We start from the raw sequence: 18,891 nt of genomic DNA, 5'->3' as shown, positions 1-18,891 counted from the left end.
TTTCCATGTGGTTAAGCTACTGACTTCATACATTCTTTTTTTTTTTTATTATACTTTAGGTTTTAGGGAACATGTGCACAATGTGCAGGTTTGTTACATATGTATCCATGTGCCATGTTGATTTCCTGCACCCATTAACTAAGTTCATTTATTTAATTTGCTTTTTATTTTGTAGGAATGACTTTTATTTTCATTTAATTTTGTTTTATAGTTTAAAATATCTACAGGTACCAGAGTCAAATCTGGAAAAGAGACCCATTTCACCCTGGGGAATCTGGCTTCTCCCTACCTTCTATCTAGGCCCCTCCCTCTCTTTCTATGTAACCTTTATTTATTTTGTGCCTTATCCTTCTTTTTTTTTTAATGTAAAGAAATATTTATATGTATCCATGTTATTTTAAAAATAAATTTCAACACACTATGTATACTCTTCTCCACCTCACTTTTTTCACTTAAAAATGAGGTGGAGAAAAGTATATATAGTGTATAAAGTATACACTGTAAAAGTATATAGTATTTCTATCTAGAAAATCACACCATACCAATATGCAGTCATGTGCTGCATAGCAGCATTTTGGTCAGTGACAGTGGTCCCATAAGATTTTAATACTGGTCGGGTGCAGGGGCTCATGCCTGTAATCCCTAAACTTTGGAAGGATGAGGTGGGTGGATCATCTGAGGTCAGGAGTTTTGAGACTAGCCTGGCCAACATGATGAAACCCTATCTGTACTAAAAATAGAAAAAATTAGCTGGGCGTGGTGGCACACACCTGTAATCCCACCTATTTGGGAGGCTGAGGCAGGAGAATCACTTGAACCCGGGAGGCAGAGGTTGCAGTGAGCCAAGATTGCACCACTGCACTCCAGCCTGGGCAACAAGAGCAAAACTCCATCTCTTAAAAAAAAAAAAAAAAAAAAAAAAAAAAAAAAAGATTTTAATACTGCATTTTTACTGCATCTTTTCTACATTTAGCTATGTTTGGATACACGAATACTTACCATTGTGTTACAGTTGCCTACAGTATTCAGCACAATAACATCCTCTACAGGTTTGTAGCCTAGTAGCAATAGGCTATACCGTATAGCCTAGGTGTGTAGGAGGCTATACCATCTAGATTAGTGTGGGTACACTCTATGATGTTTCCACAACAACAAAATCACCTAATGAAGCACTTCTCAGAACACATCCCTGTCATTAAACTAGGCATAACTGTAAGTAGATATTCATCATTCCTTTTAATATCTACATAGTACTCCATTGTGGAGACGCACTACATTATTCAACTGGCTCTCCACTGATGAACATTTATATTGTTTCCAGTCTTTTGCTATTACAAATAATATTTCAATTTGTAGTCTTATGCAGATGTATGTTTGTATTTTTGCCAGTATATTTGTGGGATAGATTTCTTTCTTTCTTTTTTTTTTTTTTTTTTTTAAGACAGAGTCTCACTCTGTCACCCAGGCTGGAGTGCAATGGCGTGATCTCGGCTCACTGCAACCTCTGCCTCCCAGGTTCAAGCGATTCTCCTGCCTCAGCCTCCTGAGTAGCTGAGATTACAGGCACGTGCCACCATACACAGCTAATTTTTGAATTTTTAGTAGAGACAGGGCTTTGCCATGTTGGCCAGGCTGGTCTCGAACTCCTGACCTCAGGTGATCCACCTGCCTCACCCTCCCAAAGTGCTGGGATTACAGGTGTGAGCCACCATGCCTGGCCTTTGTGGGTTAGACTTCTAGAAATAGGATTGCTGAGTCAAAGGGTAAATGCATATGTCATTTTATTAGACATTGCCAGATTCCTCTCCAGAGCAGTTGTTATGTAGGTTTTATCAGTTTTCAAACTTATAAAATTAAGGGTTAATAAAACTGTGCCAGAAATTTAAATTTGTTCATATTCCTAATATAGGAATTAATTGCTTAAATAAATATATATGTATGTATTATTAAACTCTTTCTTTACCTCCAGTTTTTCTGCCAAAAAATGCTACAGATTATGACAGGTATGTAGAGTAATAATATGTGCGCAAAGGCTTTAACCAGATGCGGTCACTCTTCTAGGTAAACCCAACTAGTTCATCTTGTAGACTGTCTTTAATATATCTGGGCCAGATGCACTGGCTCATGCTGTATCCCAGCACTTTGGGAGTCCAACGCAGGAAGATCACTTGACCCCAGGAATTTAAGGCTCCAGTGAGCCATGACTGAACTACTGCACTCCAGTCTGGGTGACAGAGTGAGATATGTGTATCTGAACAAGCCTCTTTACTATGATTAAAATAGTATGAATTGCAATTATTTACCAGAAGCCTGAGTAGGGTAATGTTGTCAAAGCTTTGGAGCCAGATAAGACCAGGGTTTGAACTCTGATCCTGCCAGTCACCTTCTAAGGCCATTTCCTGATGGGAATGAAATGGGAATGATAATGCCCACCTCATGGGGTTACTGCTCAGTGAATGACGTGTTGTTAGATTATGATACAAAGCATTTAGCATGGTGCTTTTTTTTATTATTATTATACTTTAAGTTCTGGGATACATGTGCAGAACGCACAGGTTTGTTACATAGGTATACACGTGCCATGGTGGTTTGCTGCACCCATCAACCCATTATCAACATTAGGTATTTCTCCTAATACTATCCCTCCCCTAGCCCCCCACCCCCTGACAGACCCCAGTGTGTGATGTTCCCCTCCCTTTGTCCATGTGTTCTCATTGTTCAACTCCCACTTACGAGTGAGAACATGCCGTGTTTGGTTTTCTGTTCTTGTGTTAGTTTGCTGAGAATGATGGTTTCCAGCTTCATCCATGTCCCTGCAAAAGACATGAACTCATCCTTGTTTATGGCTGCATAGTATTCCATGGTGTATATGTGCCACATTTTCTTTATCCAATCTATCATTGATGGGCATTTGGGTTGGTTCCAAGTCTTTGTTATTGTGAACAGTGCCTCAATAAACATACGTGTGCATGTGTCTTTATAGCAGCATGATTTATAATCCTTTGGGTACATACCCAGTAATGGGATTGCTGGGTCAAATGGTATTTCTGGTTCTAGATCCTTGAGGAATCGCCACGTTGTCTTCCACAATGGTTGAACTAATTTACACTCCCACCAACAATGTAAAAGCATTATTTCCCCACATACTGTCCAGCATCTGTTGTTTCCTGACTTTTTAATGATTGTCATTGTAACTGGTGTGAGATGGAATCTCATTGTGGTTTTGATTTGCATTTCTCTAATAACCAGTGATGATGAGCTTTTTTTCTTATGTTTGTTGGCAGCATAAATATCTTCTTTTGAGAAGTATCTGTTCATATCCTTTGCCCACTTTTTGATGGGGTTTTTTTTTCTTGTAAATTTGTTTAAGTTCTTTGTAGATTCTGGATATTAGCCCTTTGTCAGATGGATAGATTGTAGAAATTTTCTCCCATTCTGTAGGTTGCCTGTTCAGTCTGATGATAGTTCTTTTGCTAGGCAGAAGCTCTTTAGTTTAATTAGATCCCATTTGTCTATTTTAGCTTTTGTTGCCATTGCTTTTGGTGTTTTAGTCATGAAGTCTTTGCCCACGCCTATGTCCTGAATGGTATTGCCTAGGTTTTTTTCTAGGATTTTTATGGTTTTAGGTCTTACGTTTAAGTCTTTAATCCATCTTGAGTTAATTTTTGTATAAGGTGTAAGGAAGGGATCCAATTTCAGTTTTCTGCATATGGCTAGCCAGTTTTCCTAACACCATTTATTAAATAGGGAATCCTTTCTCCATTGCTTGTTTTTGTCAGGTTAGTCAAAGATCAGATGGTTGTAGATGTATGGTGTTATTTCTGAAGACTCTGTTCTGTTCCATTGGTCTATATATCTGTTTTGGTGTCAGTACCATGCTGTTTTGGTTACTGTAGCCTTGTAGTATAGTTTGAAGTCAGGTAGCATGATGACTCCAGCTTTGTTCTTTTTGCTTAGGATTGTCTTGGCTATTCAGGCTCTTTTTTGGTTCCATATAAAATTTAAAGTAGTTTATCCAATTCTGTGAAGAAAGTCAATGGTAGCTTGATGGGGATAGCATTGAATCTATAAATTAGTTTGGGCAGTATGGCCATTTTCACGATATTGATTCTTCCTATCCATAAGCATGGAATATTTTCCCATTTGTTTGTGTCCTCTCTTATTTCCTTGAGCAGTGGTTTGTAGTTCTCCTTGAAGAGGTCTTTCACATCCCTTGTAAGTTGGATTCCTAGGTATTGTATTCTCTTTGAAGCAAATGTGAATGGGAGTTCACTCATGATTTGGCTGTTAGTCTGTTATTGGTGTATAAGAATGCTCCTGATTTTTGCACATTGATTTTGTATCTTGAGACTTTGCTGAAGTTGCTTATCAGCTTAAGGAGATTTTGGGCTGAGACGATGGGGTTTTCTAAATATACAATCATGTAATTTGCAAACAGAGACAATTTGACTTCCCCTTTTCCTATCTGAATACCCTTTCTTTCTTTCTCTTGCTTGATTGTCCTGGCCAGAACTTCCAATACTATGTTGAATAGGAGTAGTGAGAGAGGGCATCCTTGTCTTATGCCAGTTTTCAAAGGGAATGCTTCCAGCTTTTCCCCATTCAGTATGATATTGGCTGAGGGTTTCTTATAAATAGCTCTTATTATTTTGAGATACGTTCCATCAATATCTAGTTTATTGAGAATTTTTAGCATGAATGGGCTGTTGAATTTTATTGAAGGCCTTTTCTGCATCTATTGAGATAATTATATGGTTTTTGTTATTGGTTCTGTTTATGTGATGGATTATGTTTATTGATTTGTGTATGCTGAACCAGCCTTGCATCCCAGGGATGAAGCCGACTTGATTGTGGTGGATAAGCTTTTTGATGTGCTGCTGGATTCGGTTTGCCAGTATTTTATTGAGGATTTTTGCATCGATGTTCATCAGGGATATTGCCCTGAAATTTTCTTTTTTTATTGTGTCTCTGCCAGGTTTTGGTATCAGGATGATGCTGGCCTCATGCAATGAGTTATGGAGGAGTCCCTCTTTTTCTATTGTTTGAAATAGTTTCAGAAGGAATGGTACCAGCTCCTCTTTGTACCTCTGTTAGAATTCGGCTGTGAATCCATCTGGGCCTGGACTTTTTTGGTTGGTAGGCTATTAATTACTGCCTCAATTTCAGAACTTGTCATTGGTCTATTCAGAGATTCAACTTCTTCCTGGTTTAGTCTTGGGAGGGTTTATGTGTCCAGGAATTTATCCATTTCTTCTAGATTTTCTAGTTTATTTGCGTAGAGGTGTTTGTATTATTCTCTGGTAGTAGTTTGTATTTCTGTGGGATCAGTGATGATATCCTCTTTATCATTTTTATCGTGTCTATTTGATTCTTCTCTCTTTTGTTCTTTATTAGTCTGGCTAGGGGTCTATCTATTTTGTTGATGTTTTCAGAAAAACAGCTTCTGGATTCACTGACTTTTTTGAAGGGTTTTTCGTGTCTATCTCCTTCAGTTCTGCTCTGATCTTAGTTATTTATTGTCTTCTGCTCACTTTTGAATTTTTTTGCTCTTGCTTCTCTTGTTCTTTTAATTGTGATGTTAGGGTGTTGATTTTGGATCTTTCCTGCTTTCTCTTGTGGGCATTTAGTGCTATAAATTTCTCTCTACACACTGCTTTAAATGTGTCCCAGAGATTCTGGTATGTTGTGTCTTTGTTCTCATTGGTTTCAAAGAACTTATTTATTTCCGCCTTCATTTCATTATTTACTCAGTAGTCATTCAGGAGCAGGTTGTTCAGTTTCCATGTAGTTGTGTGGTTTTGAATGAGTTTCTTAATCCTGAGTTCTAAATTTGATTGCACTGTGGTCTGAGAGACTGTTTGTTATGATTTCCGTTCTTTTGCATTTGCTGAGGAGTGTTTTACCTCCAATTTTGTGGTCGATTTTAGAATAAGCGCTATGTGGTGCTGAGAAGAATGTATATTCTGTTCATTTGGGGTGGAGAGTTTTGTAGGTGTCTATTAAGTCTGCTTGGTCCAGAGCTGAGTTCAAGTTCTGAATATCCTTGTTAATTTTCTGTCTCATTGTTCTGTCTAATATTGACAGTGGAATGTTAAAGTCTCCCACTACTATGGTGTGGGAGTCTAAGTCTCTTTGTAGGTCTCTAAGAACTTTCTCTATGAATCTGGGTGCTCCTGTATTGGGTGCATATATATTTAGGATAGTTACTCTTCTTGTTGAATTGATCCCTTTACCAATATGTAATGTCCTTCTTTGTCTCTTTTGATCTTTGTTGGTTTAAAGTCTGTTTTTTCAGAGACTAGGATGCAACCCCTGCTTTTTTTTATTTTTTTATTTTTTTTGCTTTCCATTTGCTTGGTAAATATTCCTCCATCCCTTTATTTTGAGCCTATGTATGTCTTTGCATGGGAGATGGGTCTCCTGAATACAGCACACTGATAAGTCTTGACTCTTTATCCAATTTGCCAGTCTGTGTCTTTTAACTGGGGCATTTAGCCTGTTTACATTTAAGGTTAATATTGTTATGTGTGAATTTGATCCTGTCATTATGATGCTAGCTGGTTCTTTTGCCTGTTAGTTGATGCAGTTTCTTCATAGTGTCAATGGTCTTTACAATTTGATATGTTTTTGGAGTGGCTGGTACCAGTTGTTCCTTTCCATGTTTGGTGCTTCCTTCAGGAGCTCTTGTAAGGCAGCCCTGGTGGTGACAAAGTCTCTCAGCATTTGCTTGCCTGTAAAGGGTTTTATTTCTCCTTCACTTATGAAGCTTAGTTTGGCTGGATATGAAATTCTGGGTTGAAAATTCTTTTCTTTAAGAATGTTGAATATTGGCCCCCACTCTCTTCTGGCTTGTAAGGTTTCTGCAGAGAGATCTGCTGTTAGTCTGATGGGCTTCCCTTTGTGGGTAACCCAACCTTTCTTTCTAGCTGTCCTTAACATTTTTTCCTTCATTTCGACCTTGGCAAATCTGACAATTATGTGTCTTAGGGTTGCTCTTCTCAAGGAGTACCTTTTTGGTGTTCTCTGTATTTCCTGAATTTGAGTGTTGGCCTGTCTTGCTAGGTTGGGGAAGTTCTCCTGGATAATATCCTGAAGAGTGTTTTCCAACTTGGTTCCATTCTCCCCATCACTTTCAGGTATACCAATCCAACGTAGATTTGGTCTTTTCACATAGTACTATATTTCTTGGAGGCTTTGTTTGTTTATTTTCATTCTTTTTTCTCTTATCTTGTCTTCTCACTTTATTTCATTAAGTTGATCTTCAATCTCTGATATCCTTCCTTCTGCTTGATTGATTCAGCTATTGATACTTGTTTATGCTTCACGAAGTTCTCATGCTGTGTTTTTCAGCTCCATCAGGTAATTTATGTTCCTCTCTAAACTGGTTATTCGAGTTAGCAATTCCTCTAACCTTTTTTCAAGGTTCTTAGCTTCCTTTCGTTGGGTTAGAACATGCTCCTTTAGCTTGGAGGAGTTTGTTACTACCCACCTTCTGAAGCCTTCTTCTGTCAATTCATCGAACTCATTCTCCATCCAGTTTTTTTTCCCTTCCTGGCAAGGAGTTGTGATCCTTTGATGGAGAAGAGGCATTCTGGTTTTCGGAATTTTCAGCCTTTTTGCACTGTTTTCTCCCCATCTTCATGGGTTTATCTACCTTTTGTCTTTGATGCTGGTGACCTTCAGATGAGGTCTCTGAGTGGATGTCCTTTTTGTTGATGTTGATGCTATTCCTTTCTGTTTGTTAGTTTTCCTTCTAACAGTCAGGCCCATCTGCTGCAGGTCTGCTGGAGTTTGCTGGAGGCCCACTCCAGACCCTGTTTGCCTGGGTATTCCCAGCAGAGGCTGCAGAACAGCAAAGATTCCTTCCTGTTCCTTCCTCTGGAAGCTTTGTCCCATAGGGGCACCTGCCAGATGCCAGCCAGAGCTCTCCTGTATGAAGTGTCTGTCAGCCCCTACTGGGAGGTGTCTCCCAGTCAGGATACACCGGGTTCTGGGACCCACTTCAGGAGGCAGTGTGTCCCTTATCAGAGCTCGAACGCTGTGCTGGGAGATCCGCTGCTCTCTTCAGAGCCATCAGGCAGGGACATTTAAGTCTGCTGAAGCTGCGCCCACAGCCACCCCTTCCCCCATGTGCTCTGTCCCAGGGAGATGCTGCCTTTTTTTCAGAGATGCCCTGCCCAGAGAGGAGGAATCTAGAGAGGCAGTCTGGCCAGAGCAGCCTTGCTGAGCTGTGGTGGGCTCTGCTCACTTTGAACTTCCCGGTGGCTTTGTTTACACTGTAAGGGTAAAACTGCCTACTCAAGCCTTAGCAATGGTGGACGCCCCTCCCCTCACCAAGCTCGAGCATCCTAGTTTGATCTCAGACTGCTGTGCTGGCAGCGAGAATCTGAAGCCAGTGGATCTTGGCTTGATGGGCTCCGTGAGCATGGGACCTGCCAATCGAGACCACTCAGCTCCCTGGCTTCAGCCCCCTTTGCAGCGGAATGAATGGTTTTGTCTCGCTGGTGTTCCAGGTACCACTGGGGTATGAAAAACACACTTCTGCAGCTAGCTCGGTGTCTCCCCAAATGGCCGCCCAGTTTTGTGCTTGAAACCCTGGGTCCTGATGGCGTAGGCACCGGAGGAAATCTCCTGGTCTGTGGGTTGCAAAGACCATGGGAAAAGCTCAGTATCTGGGCCGGAGTACACGGTTCCTCCCAGCACAGTCCTTCATGGCTTCCCTTGGCTAGGGGAGGGAAATCCCCCGACCCCTTGCACTTCCCTGGTAGGGTGATGCCCCACCCTGCTTCGGCTCACCCTCCATGGGCTGCACCCACTGTCCAACCAGTCTCAATGAGATGAACCAGGTACCTCAGTTGGAAATGCAGAAATCACTCCCCTTCTGCATCGATCTCACTGATAGCTGCAGATTGGAGCTGCTCCTATTCGGCCATCTTGCCAGCAAATCCCATGGTGCCTGATTTACATACAACATTCAATAAAGAGTAGTCATTGCTATTAGTATGGCCACACTGAGAAACATTACATTTCATTTAATTAATGACAGGGATTTTTTATTGTTAATGAATTATCAATAATTCCTTGGTAATCTTTTAGACTTTATCTATTTACATCCCAGCATCCCAAGGAAAGTTTGGTCTCCTTGAAGTCAGTAGTTTTGTCTTATTCATCACTGTATCCTTAGACCTGGCTTAATGCCAGGACTACTCAGTAAAATGCCAATTAACTCAGTAAACATTAGTGAAATGTATAAGTCAGAAAAATAAACGATGTTTTTAGGAAGTTTGAATTGAAGAAAAGAAAAACATCTTGAGATAGAATAGGTTTGAGAGAAAGATTTTAGAAAGGAGAAGCCTTGAGCATTGTCATAGACTGATGGAGAATCAGGGAAGAGGCAGAGATTGAAGACAGAAAAGAGGACAGAGCTGATGAAGCAGAGCCAACGAGGGAGGGGACAGGGCCACTGGAGGATGGGACCAATGGCACAGGTAAAGAAAGAGATTAGGTCTCGAGAGATCCCACTTTCCCTGAAACAGAAGAGCAAAGAGAAAGGTGCAAATGCAGTTTAACTTTGAAGTTAAGGAAGAAAAATCCAGGGGGCTTCTACTGGGTAACCTCTTACCTTCTGCTAAGGGGAAGGGATTAGAGCTGACTGAAAGGCCTGAACACAAAAGTTTTGGAACAACTTCAGGTTACACGATCGAAGTTTCAATAATAGTAGGAAGTGAGCAGACCACCTAGCATCATTGAGGGCCCATACAAACCTACTGAAGCTGATCAGTTTGCTTGCTTGCCTTTTTTTGTATTTGTCCATTTATGCATTAACCAACATTCAAAAATAAATATCAGCTGTATAGATTTGCTGGTGTATTTTCCTTAACTTCTCTTGGGGAAACAGCTGCTGTATAGTCAGTATGTGTTGCAGATTTGGAGTCATGTCGCACACTATCTCTGCAAAGGCTCTTTTCTGTTTAAATATTGGTGGTCCGCTAACACCATAAGTGTGGTTTACAGTAATCGGCCTTTGTTTTTAAGTGTTGTCTTTTTCCATTATCATTAACCTGAATTTCCCGTGCATGAACATTATCAGCATAAGGTGGAACTGCTTTATGGCATGCATTTAAGTAATCTTGAAGTCTGATCTGAAATGAAATGTGCTAAAACTACTGAGGTTTTTTTGTTTGTTTTTCCCTAGAGTTGGACAAGTTATAACCATCAAAGCAAAAGTTACTAGAGCATTCAGCACAAGCATGGAGGTAAGAGGCACCTTTTCAAACGTCTGCCTGTTGGTGCCCACTTCTTCATTGTTTACAAAGGGTAGAGCAGGAGGCTTAGACTAATATTTGGAGTTAATGAGATTCTCTATTTCAGAAGGCTCTGGAATGTGTAGTTAGGTCACAGGTAAATAATAAGCAGCGGATGTTTCCACTGTTTCCCAGCTAAAATTCAACATGGCCAGGCATGGTAGCTCACACCTATAATCCCAGCACTTTGGGAGGCTGAGAAAGGAGGATCACTTGAGGCCAGGAGTTCCATACCAGCCTGGGCAACATAGCAAGACCCAATCTTTAAGGAGAAAAAAAAAATTAGCCAGCACAGTGGTAGGTGCCTGTAGCCCTGGGTACTTAGGAAACTGAGGTGGGAGGATTGCTTGAGCCCAGGAGTTTGAGGCTACAATGAGCTATGATTGTACCACTACACGCCAGCCTGGGTGACATAGCAAGACTTTGTCTCTTAAGAAACAACAACAACAACAAAAAAACCCAACACATTTCAACATGATACAATACACTATTTCTACATAGAAGGATATACAGAAAGTAAACCTGCAAGAGAAAAGGACAGTCTTAATTCTTTATAAAGTATGGATTTTATTTCTTAATTATGCTGACTCTACTATTATTCTAATTCTATTTGTTCTCCATCCCCTCACCCTCTGATAGAAACTAGTCCCATGATTAACTAGTTTTTGAAAAGCAGGATAACTGGACTTTAGTAAGAAGGTAAATTTAGAAGATTTTTCTTCTGCATCCACTTGATTTTATTTTCTTTACCATTGTGAATACTGGATTCTCGGGGGCTCTTGAGATCTCTATTCAGGTAAAATTAGCAGGAAAGGAGTTGCTGGATCTCATATTGCACCTTCCAGGTTGCTCAGGATCAGTCCCTTCGATCTCTGGGCATGAAGACATGGAAGAGCTTGTATTCGTTTGCTAGGGCTGCCGTAACAAAGCACCACAGACTGGGTGACCTAAACACAGAAAAGTATTGTCCCACAGTTCTGGGAGCTAGAAGTCCTACATCAAAATATGGGCAAGGATGGTTTCTCTGAGGGCTGGAGGGATAATCTGTTCATGCCGCTCTCCTATCCTCCCATGGCTGCCTGTAGTCTTTGGTATTTCTTGGCTTCCACTGCATCACCCGATCTCTGCCTTCATCTTCACATGTGTTCTCCTTGTGTGGGTGTCTGCTTCCAAATTTCCCCTTTTTATAAAGATATCAACATATTGGATTAGGGGCCTGCCCCACCGCAGTCTGGCCTCATCTTAACTAATTACATCTGCAACAGCACTATTTCCACATTTACATTCTAAGGTACTGGGGGTTAGGACATAAGAATTTGGAAGGCGGAACACAGTTCAACTATAACAACTGTTTTGACAGTAACCATGCCCTTGGTGATGGCTTTACCCGGATGTGGTCACTTTCTTTTTTTTTTTGTTTTTGTTTTTGTTTTTGAGACAGAGTCTCACTCTGTTGCCAGGCTGGAGGGCAATGGCAAGATCTCGGCTCACTGCAACCTCCACCTCCCGGGTTCAAGTGATTCTCCTGCCTCAGCCTCCCGAGTAGCTGGGATTACAGGCGCATGCCACCACTAATTTTTGTATTTTTAGTAGAGATGGGGTTTCACCCATGTTGGCCAGGATGATCTCAATCTTCTGACCTCATGATCTGCCCACCTCGGCCTCCCAAAGTGCTAGGATTGAGCACAGGCGTGAGCCACTGCGCCCGGCTGATGTGGTCACTTTTTAGCAGTATCCAAATAAACAGAATACAAAGCACTTGAAGAAAGCAGAAAGGAAATGCTCATGAAAAAACAAGCTCTGTCAGCGAATGGTGTTTCTGGACACTGTTTATTCAACTGCGGGGCTCTTAGCCTTTGCACACAGGAGCCTCTGGGCTTGGCCTGTCTCCTGAGGGCCACACATTCTCCTAATAGACAGTCCAAATATAGATAAAAGCTCGTTTTCATTTCTCCTTTACCTCCTCTTCCCTGAGACAGGCTAGAATTTCTAAAGGAGGCTTATCTAAAAGCTAAGAAAACAAAAATAAAACCCAGTGAGTTTGAAACCACAGATTTCTGATGCTAGGGAAGGTAAACCCTAGCCTCCACTGACTTTCCAGGCCCGATCCACCATGCAGAATTTTGTTTTCTTTCATCCTCTGCAAATCATGACCAGGCAGCCTCTAAATTTTGTCATACTTTCTACCACCTGGTAGAAATTTCTTGGATTTTTTTTCCCTAAACCTAGATGCCAGCTAAACATTTTTATTTTTACTTTTTCAAACTGGACATGTCCTTTAGCGTCATGCTGTTCAATTTCAGTTCCCTGCCACAACTGAGGCCAGCCCTCTGCTAATTTGCTGAGCAGAAATAAATGACTGACTTCTCCCTGAATCCAAAGCAAGCAGAAATACATGACTGACTTCTCCCTGAATCCAAAGCAAGCAGGAACTCTACTCTATGCCAAACCCACTTCCAGGGAATTCTCAGACTCTATCGATCAGTCTCTTCCCTCTTCCCCCCTCTGGAAGGTGTGTGATGCATTACTATTAATAGATGATATTGTCTCATTTGCACTAAGAGCACATTATATGAGGGTGAGGTTTTTTTTTTGTCCTTAGAATATGTCTTTAAAAATCAGTTTTATTGAGATATAATTTACAACTTTAAAATTCTCCCATTTTAATTATACATTTTGCTGAGTTTTGACAAAGTTATACAGTTGGATCACCACCACTGTAATATACAACATTCCCCTCACTATGTGAAGTCCCCTTATGCCTCTTTGCAATCAGCTCCCTCAGACCCCAGCTTCTGACAACCACTCATTTACTTCAGGTCAGTACCCTTTTTTTTTTTTTTGCCCTTTACTGTATTTTGTATAAATGGAATGATATAGTAGATATAATCTTTTATTATATCTATATATTTATATAATATCTTATATTATATAAATATTTATATTATATAAATATCTTATATATACTATCTTATATTATATAAATATTTATATAATATCTTATATTATATATACTATATATAATCTTTTGTGTCTAGTTTATTTTACTTAGCATAATATATTTGATTTCTGCTATTGGCTATTATATTATTCTCATTCTATTAATTTTGGGTTTAATTTGCCTTTCTTTTTCTAGTATCTTAAGGTAGAATCTTGGGAAATTGATTAAACTTTTCTTTTTTTCAAATATAAGCATTTAAGATCGTAAAATTTTCTTTGACGTATAGCTTTACCTGCATCAGAATATGTCCTTTTGTTCTTGTAAATTCTTCCCTGACCTCTAGTCTGTCTAGATGTGTGTTGTTTAATTTCCAAATCTCTGATGATTTTTCCAGATTTATCTTTGTGTTTTTGATTTCTAATTTAATTCCTTTGCAGAGAAAGAACATAATTTGTATAATTTCAATTATTTTAAATTTATTTAGACTTTTTTAATAACCCAAAATATGGACTATTTTGGTGAATGTTCTATATGTGCTTGAAAAGAATGTGTTGCTTATAATCAATGAAGTATTCTGCAGATGTCAATTAGCCTAACTCGGTTCATAGCATTGTTCAAGTCTTCTCTATTATTATTATTATTATTTTTTTTAGATGGAGTCTTGAACTGTCTCCCAGGCTGTAGTGCGGTGGTGTGATCTTGGCTCCCTGCAAGCTCCACCTCCTGGATTCAAGCAATTCTCTTGGCTCAGCCTCTCAAACAGCTGGGATTACAGGTGTGCACCACCACACCCAGCTAATTTTTGTATTTTTAGTAGAGACGGGGTTTCACCATGTTGGCCAGGCTGGTCTTGAACTCCTGACCTCAGGTGATCCATTCACCTTGGCCTCCCAAAGTGCTGGGATTACAGGCGTGAGCCACCATGCCCTGCCAGGATTCTTAACTCTTCCTGATGTTGTGACCCTTTTATCATTATGAAGTTTACCTTTTTATCTCCGCTTTTTGTTTTGAAATCTACATTGTCTGGTATTAATTTAGCCAGACAAGCTTTCTTTGGTTTAGTGTTTTTTTCCCTATCATTTTTCTTTTAATCTGTCTTTTTGTATATGTAAGTGGGTTTCTTATAAACAGAATATATTTGGATGCTATTTTTTTATTTATTCTAACAATCTCTGCCTTCTACCTGGAGTGTTTAAACTATTTACATTTGATTATCTATATAGTAGAGTTGAAATCTGTCATCTGGCTGTTTGTCTTCTATTTCTTCCATCTGTTCTTTGTTTCTTCCTGTCCCCATCTTTTCCTGCATTTTTTAGAGCAGAGTAATTTTTAGTAATCCATTTTATCTCCACTGTTGGTGTTTTAACTATACATATTTGTTTTGGTTTTAGTGTTTTTCTCAGGTTTGCAATATGACTACTTAACTTATCTGAGACTACCTTCAATAATATAATATCCCTCTGAGTATAGTGTAATAACCTTATAACAGTATACACACTTCCCTTCCCATGTCCCAGCCTTTGTGCCATTATTGTCATGCCTTTTACATGCACATGTGTAGGAGGTAAACCCTACAATACATAGTTATTATTTATGTTTTAAACAGTCAATCATCTTTTAAAAAGAATAGAAAGGAAAAGAAGTATTTTATATATATATACCCACATATTTGCCATTTCTGGTGTTCTTTATTCTTTTGTGTATTGTGTATCTCCAGATTTCTCCCTAGTGTCATTTTCCTTCTGTCTGAAGATATTCCTTTAGCATTTCTTTTTCAGCTTTTGTTCGTGTAAAAATGTCTTTGTTTCATCTTCATATTTAAAAGATGTTCATATTCAGTAGGTATAGAATTCTAGCCTGGCAGCAGAATTATGTAAATTATGGTATGGCTTGGGTTTTTTGAGCTACTGGATCTATGGATTTATAGTTTCTAAGAAATGTGGATTTTTTCAGCTATTTTATCTTCAAGCTTTTTTCCTATCTTTTGTGCTCTCTCTCCTTTTGGACTTTAGATAGACTTCTTGTTAGTGTTCCACGGGTCACTGATACTGTTCCTTTTTTTTTCTTTCAGTCTTCCTTTCTCTTCATGCTACATTCTGTGTAGCTTCTTTTGTCATCTTTAGCTTCACTGACTTTTTCCCCTGCATTAACTAAACTGCTGTTAATCTTATCTGGTTTGTTTTTTATTTCAGATGTATTTTTTTATCTTAGAAAGTCCCACTTTGATTTTTTCATATTTTCCATTCTTTCCTCATTATTTTCGTCTTTTTCTCTATATTAGGAGTCAGCAAACTATGGCCTATAGACCTGTTTTTATGAAGAAAAATTTTTTGGAGCACGGCTATACCCATTCATCTATGTTTTGTCTGTGTTGCTGTCACAGTACATTGACAGAGTTGAGTAGTGGCAACAGAGTCCATGTGACCACAAAACTTAAAATATTTACTATCTGGCCTTATCCTTTAAGAAGATGTTGCTGACTCCTGTTCCAAATCTCTGAGTTCATGGTGCCTATATTTAATTGTTGTTTTAATATCCTTTGTTGTTATTCCATCATTTGTTATCTGTTGTTTTATTTATATTACCTTTCACCTAATAATTTTCTTGCATCTAATATTTTTTACTCGATGCTGAACATTGTGAATTTTATATTGTTTAGTGCTGGCTTTTGTTATATTTCTTTAAAAAGCAGTGTCAGACTTTCCCTGGCAGGAAGATGTTGTTACTTGCAGATTGGTTTGAGCCTTTAAATGTATGTTTTAAACTCTTCTATGGAAGATTTAGAATACTCTACATTAGGGCTACTTTAGCCCCTCTTCTAAGTTGGGATCTTCTGTTATGTCTATGAAGGTGTCCTATATTCAGTGAAATCTGGCTGGAGAGAACTCGAAAGATCCCCAGCTGTGTGTGAGTTCTTGGAATTGTCCATGTTACAGTTTCCCAGGAATTGCTTGTTCCTCAGAAGCTGTTCTTGTCTGGGGTTTCACCCTGTATATGGTCCAGTTAGTATCAACCCAAAGACTCACAGGCATATTTCTGGAATTCTTTCTTTTTTTTTTTAGCTTCCTTCTCTGGTACTCTACCCCACAAATTTTAGCTCCATTCAATTCAGCAGAGTTAGGTTTTCCTTCTCTAACCTAACTGTAAATTACCTTCAGCCTGAGAACCTGGGAATGCAGTGCTCCTCTCATTGTTTTTCCCGACTTGGGGATCACAGTCCTGTGTTGCCTATTTTCGTAGGTGTGAAAATAGATGCTTCCTATATTTTGTCCAGTTTTCTAGTTGTTTTCACAGGATGTAATTCCAATCTTACCTAATCTCTTATAGCACAGTGAAATTCTCCCTGGCATATGTTTTTGAAACATTTGGTTATCACATATAACTAAGTTAACTCTTCTAGTAGAAGACAGTGGTTAGAACTTATTTTAACACTCCAGAATTGTTGCTTTGTTTTTACTGTTAGATATTTTATTTTATTTTATTTTTCATTTGTCCATTTCTCTAAAAGCAGAAAGCTTCATGGGATTGAGGGTTGAGAGTTGGGAATAGATAGTTTAATTTTGGCTAATCACCATCCGGTTAATTTAGGATTTACCATGTAAATACTAATTTTCATTTATGAGTTGAGTGACTTAAAACGAGTCATAGATTATTGATTATTCTTTTTACATGGTGTACATGGTAAAGATACAGATACGGATATTCTTTATTGTTGATAACCTAGTGCTGAGCTGTGCCTGAGATAGCTCATTATTTTCAGAAGATAGTATTACTCATCTGAAATATGTAGGGAAAAGGTTTATTAGCCAGAATCTAAAGACAAGTCCCTGAGTTTACCGACACTTCTGCAAAGTGCAATCCTGAGGACCAAGCTTCAGAACTCTTCACACAGGGGGAAATCTAGCCCATTTTGGTATCAACATAAAGTGTCTCAGCTACCTTCTTATTACTCCTGAAAAATTAATCACAGAAACAAAGCTGTAAATACATGATGCAATTCTGTCCATGTTAGCTTGGTTATGATACTCTGAGACTATGCTGCCTAGAGATATTTAAAAAAAGGAAAAAAAATCTCTGAGAATAAAGGCTAAAAAAAGTTATGGTACATCTCTCTAGTGGTTTTATAAGGCAGACACCAATATCTTGTTTTCAACAGCATATTTAGTAATCATGAAATTTAAAAGAGCTTTCATATAATGCCAAATTTTTAAAAATTGGAACAGGCAAGATGCAGTGGCTCACCCCTGTAATCCCAGCACTTTGGGAGGCCCAGGTGGGTGGATCATGAGGTCAAGAGATCGAGACCATCCTGGCCAACATGGTGAAATCTTGTCTCTACTAAAAATACAAAAAATTAGCTGGGTGTAGTGCCGCGTGCCTGTAGTCCCAGATACTTCGGAGGCTGAGGCAGGAGAATTGCTTGAACCCGGGAGGTGGAGGTTGCAGTGAGCCAAGATCGTGCCACTGCACTCCAGCCTGGTGACAGAGCAAGACTCCGTCTCAAAACAAACAAACAAAAAATTAGAACATAAAACTGTAAATACATTACAATAATTTTATATACACATGCATATATACACACACATATTTCATGTCATATGTATGTAATATAAAATGTATGTATATATTATGTAATATGATATTATATATGTGTATGTATTATGTGATATCATGTATGTGTATATATTATATATCATATATGATATTACATATCATATATGATATATAAATAGAAAAAGCTAGAAGAAAAGTCACATAAAATTTAATAATTATTATCTCTGGGTGATGGGATTACTGATAATATATACTCTGGATAGTCAGATTCCATAAATTTTACATGGTAAATAAATAATTTTTATAATCAGAAAAAAGTTAATTGTCCAATGTTATAGAACATCACTGAAAGAATTCTATTGCTTAAAAATAAATTAAAATTCTGGTTTCATTTTTAAAATGAAAGAAGGTAATGGTGCATACATATGACTAAATTTTGAATGCTGAAATCTGAACTGTTTCTGGATGGCCAAGAGTGTATTTATTAATCTTTTTTTTTTCATTTTAGATCTGTATCAAGGTCATGGTACAGGATATGCTCACTGGCATTGAGAAGCTTGTGAGTGTGGCTTTCTCCACATTTGTAGCCAAACCAGTTGGAAAAGAAAAGGTAAATTTTGTATGTGAAGATGTATCTAGCATGTAATTCAGGGACATAGTAACAATTGCATCAGAATGTTATAGAAAAAAATGACATTTCTTCTTTCCATGAGATATACTTTCCCAAGATTTGTTATTCACCAATATTTATTGCAAAAGTTATCATTCTGTGGCAACATCAGAGGAACAGGAACTTTACAGAAAAGTACCTTAGAGAAAAGATGATATAGAAAGTTTGTAAAATACAAAAAAAATACACATCGTTTTAAATGATCTGAAAGGCATATCAGTTTCTTTAAAATACTGCCTACTGGTTTAGCGCTTTTCATTTGTGGTCATATAACTCAAAATTGAGTTAAAATAAAATCTTTTTTTAAAAAAGCAAGAGCAAGTTAGCAAGCAGTTGCATGTTATAGATTAACCATTGTTAATACCTGAAGGAAAATTGTCAACATTGCTGAGTTATTGAAGTTTCAAAATAAGCTTCTGGGC

General features: G+C 38.5%; 1 protein-coding gene across 1 annotated transcript in view; it reads left to right on the top strand.

Annotated features, from left to right (window-relative positions):
* ACOT12 (acyl-CoA thioesterase 12) overlaps window positions 1–18,891 on the top strand; it is a 63,809-nt gene that overhangs the window by 11,710 nt on the left and 33,208 nt on the right. Inside the window, exons 3-4 of the mRNA XM_030823207.1 lie at window positions 10,196–10,256; window positions 18,308–18,409. Of these exons, the coding sequence (XP_030679067.1) occupies window positions 10,196–10,256; window positions 18,308–18,409 (163 nt within the window). The remainder of the gene's footprint in view (window positions 1–10,195; window positions 10,257–18,307; window positions 18,410–18,891) is intronic.

The sequence above is a fragment of the Nomascus leucogenys genome, chromosome 2 (genome assembly GCF_006542625.1).
Source record: "Nomascus leucogenys isolate Asia chromosome 2, Asia_NLE_v1, whole genome shotgun sequence".
Lineage (NCBI taxonomy): Eukaryota > Metazoa > Chordata > Mammalia > Primates > Hylobatidae > Nomascus > Nomascus leucogenys.
This window is presented reverse-complemented; position numbering and strand designations above follow the sequence as displayed.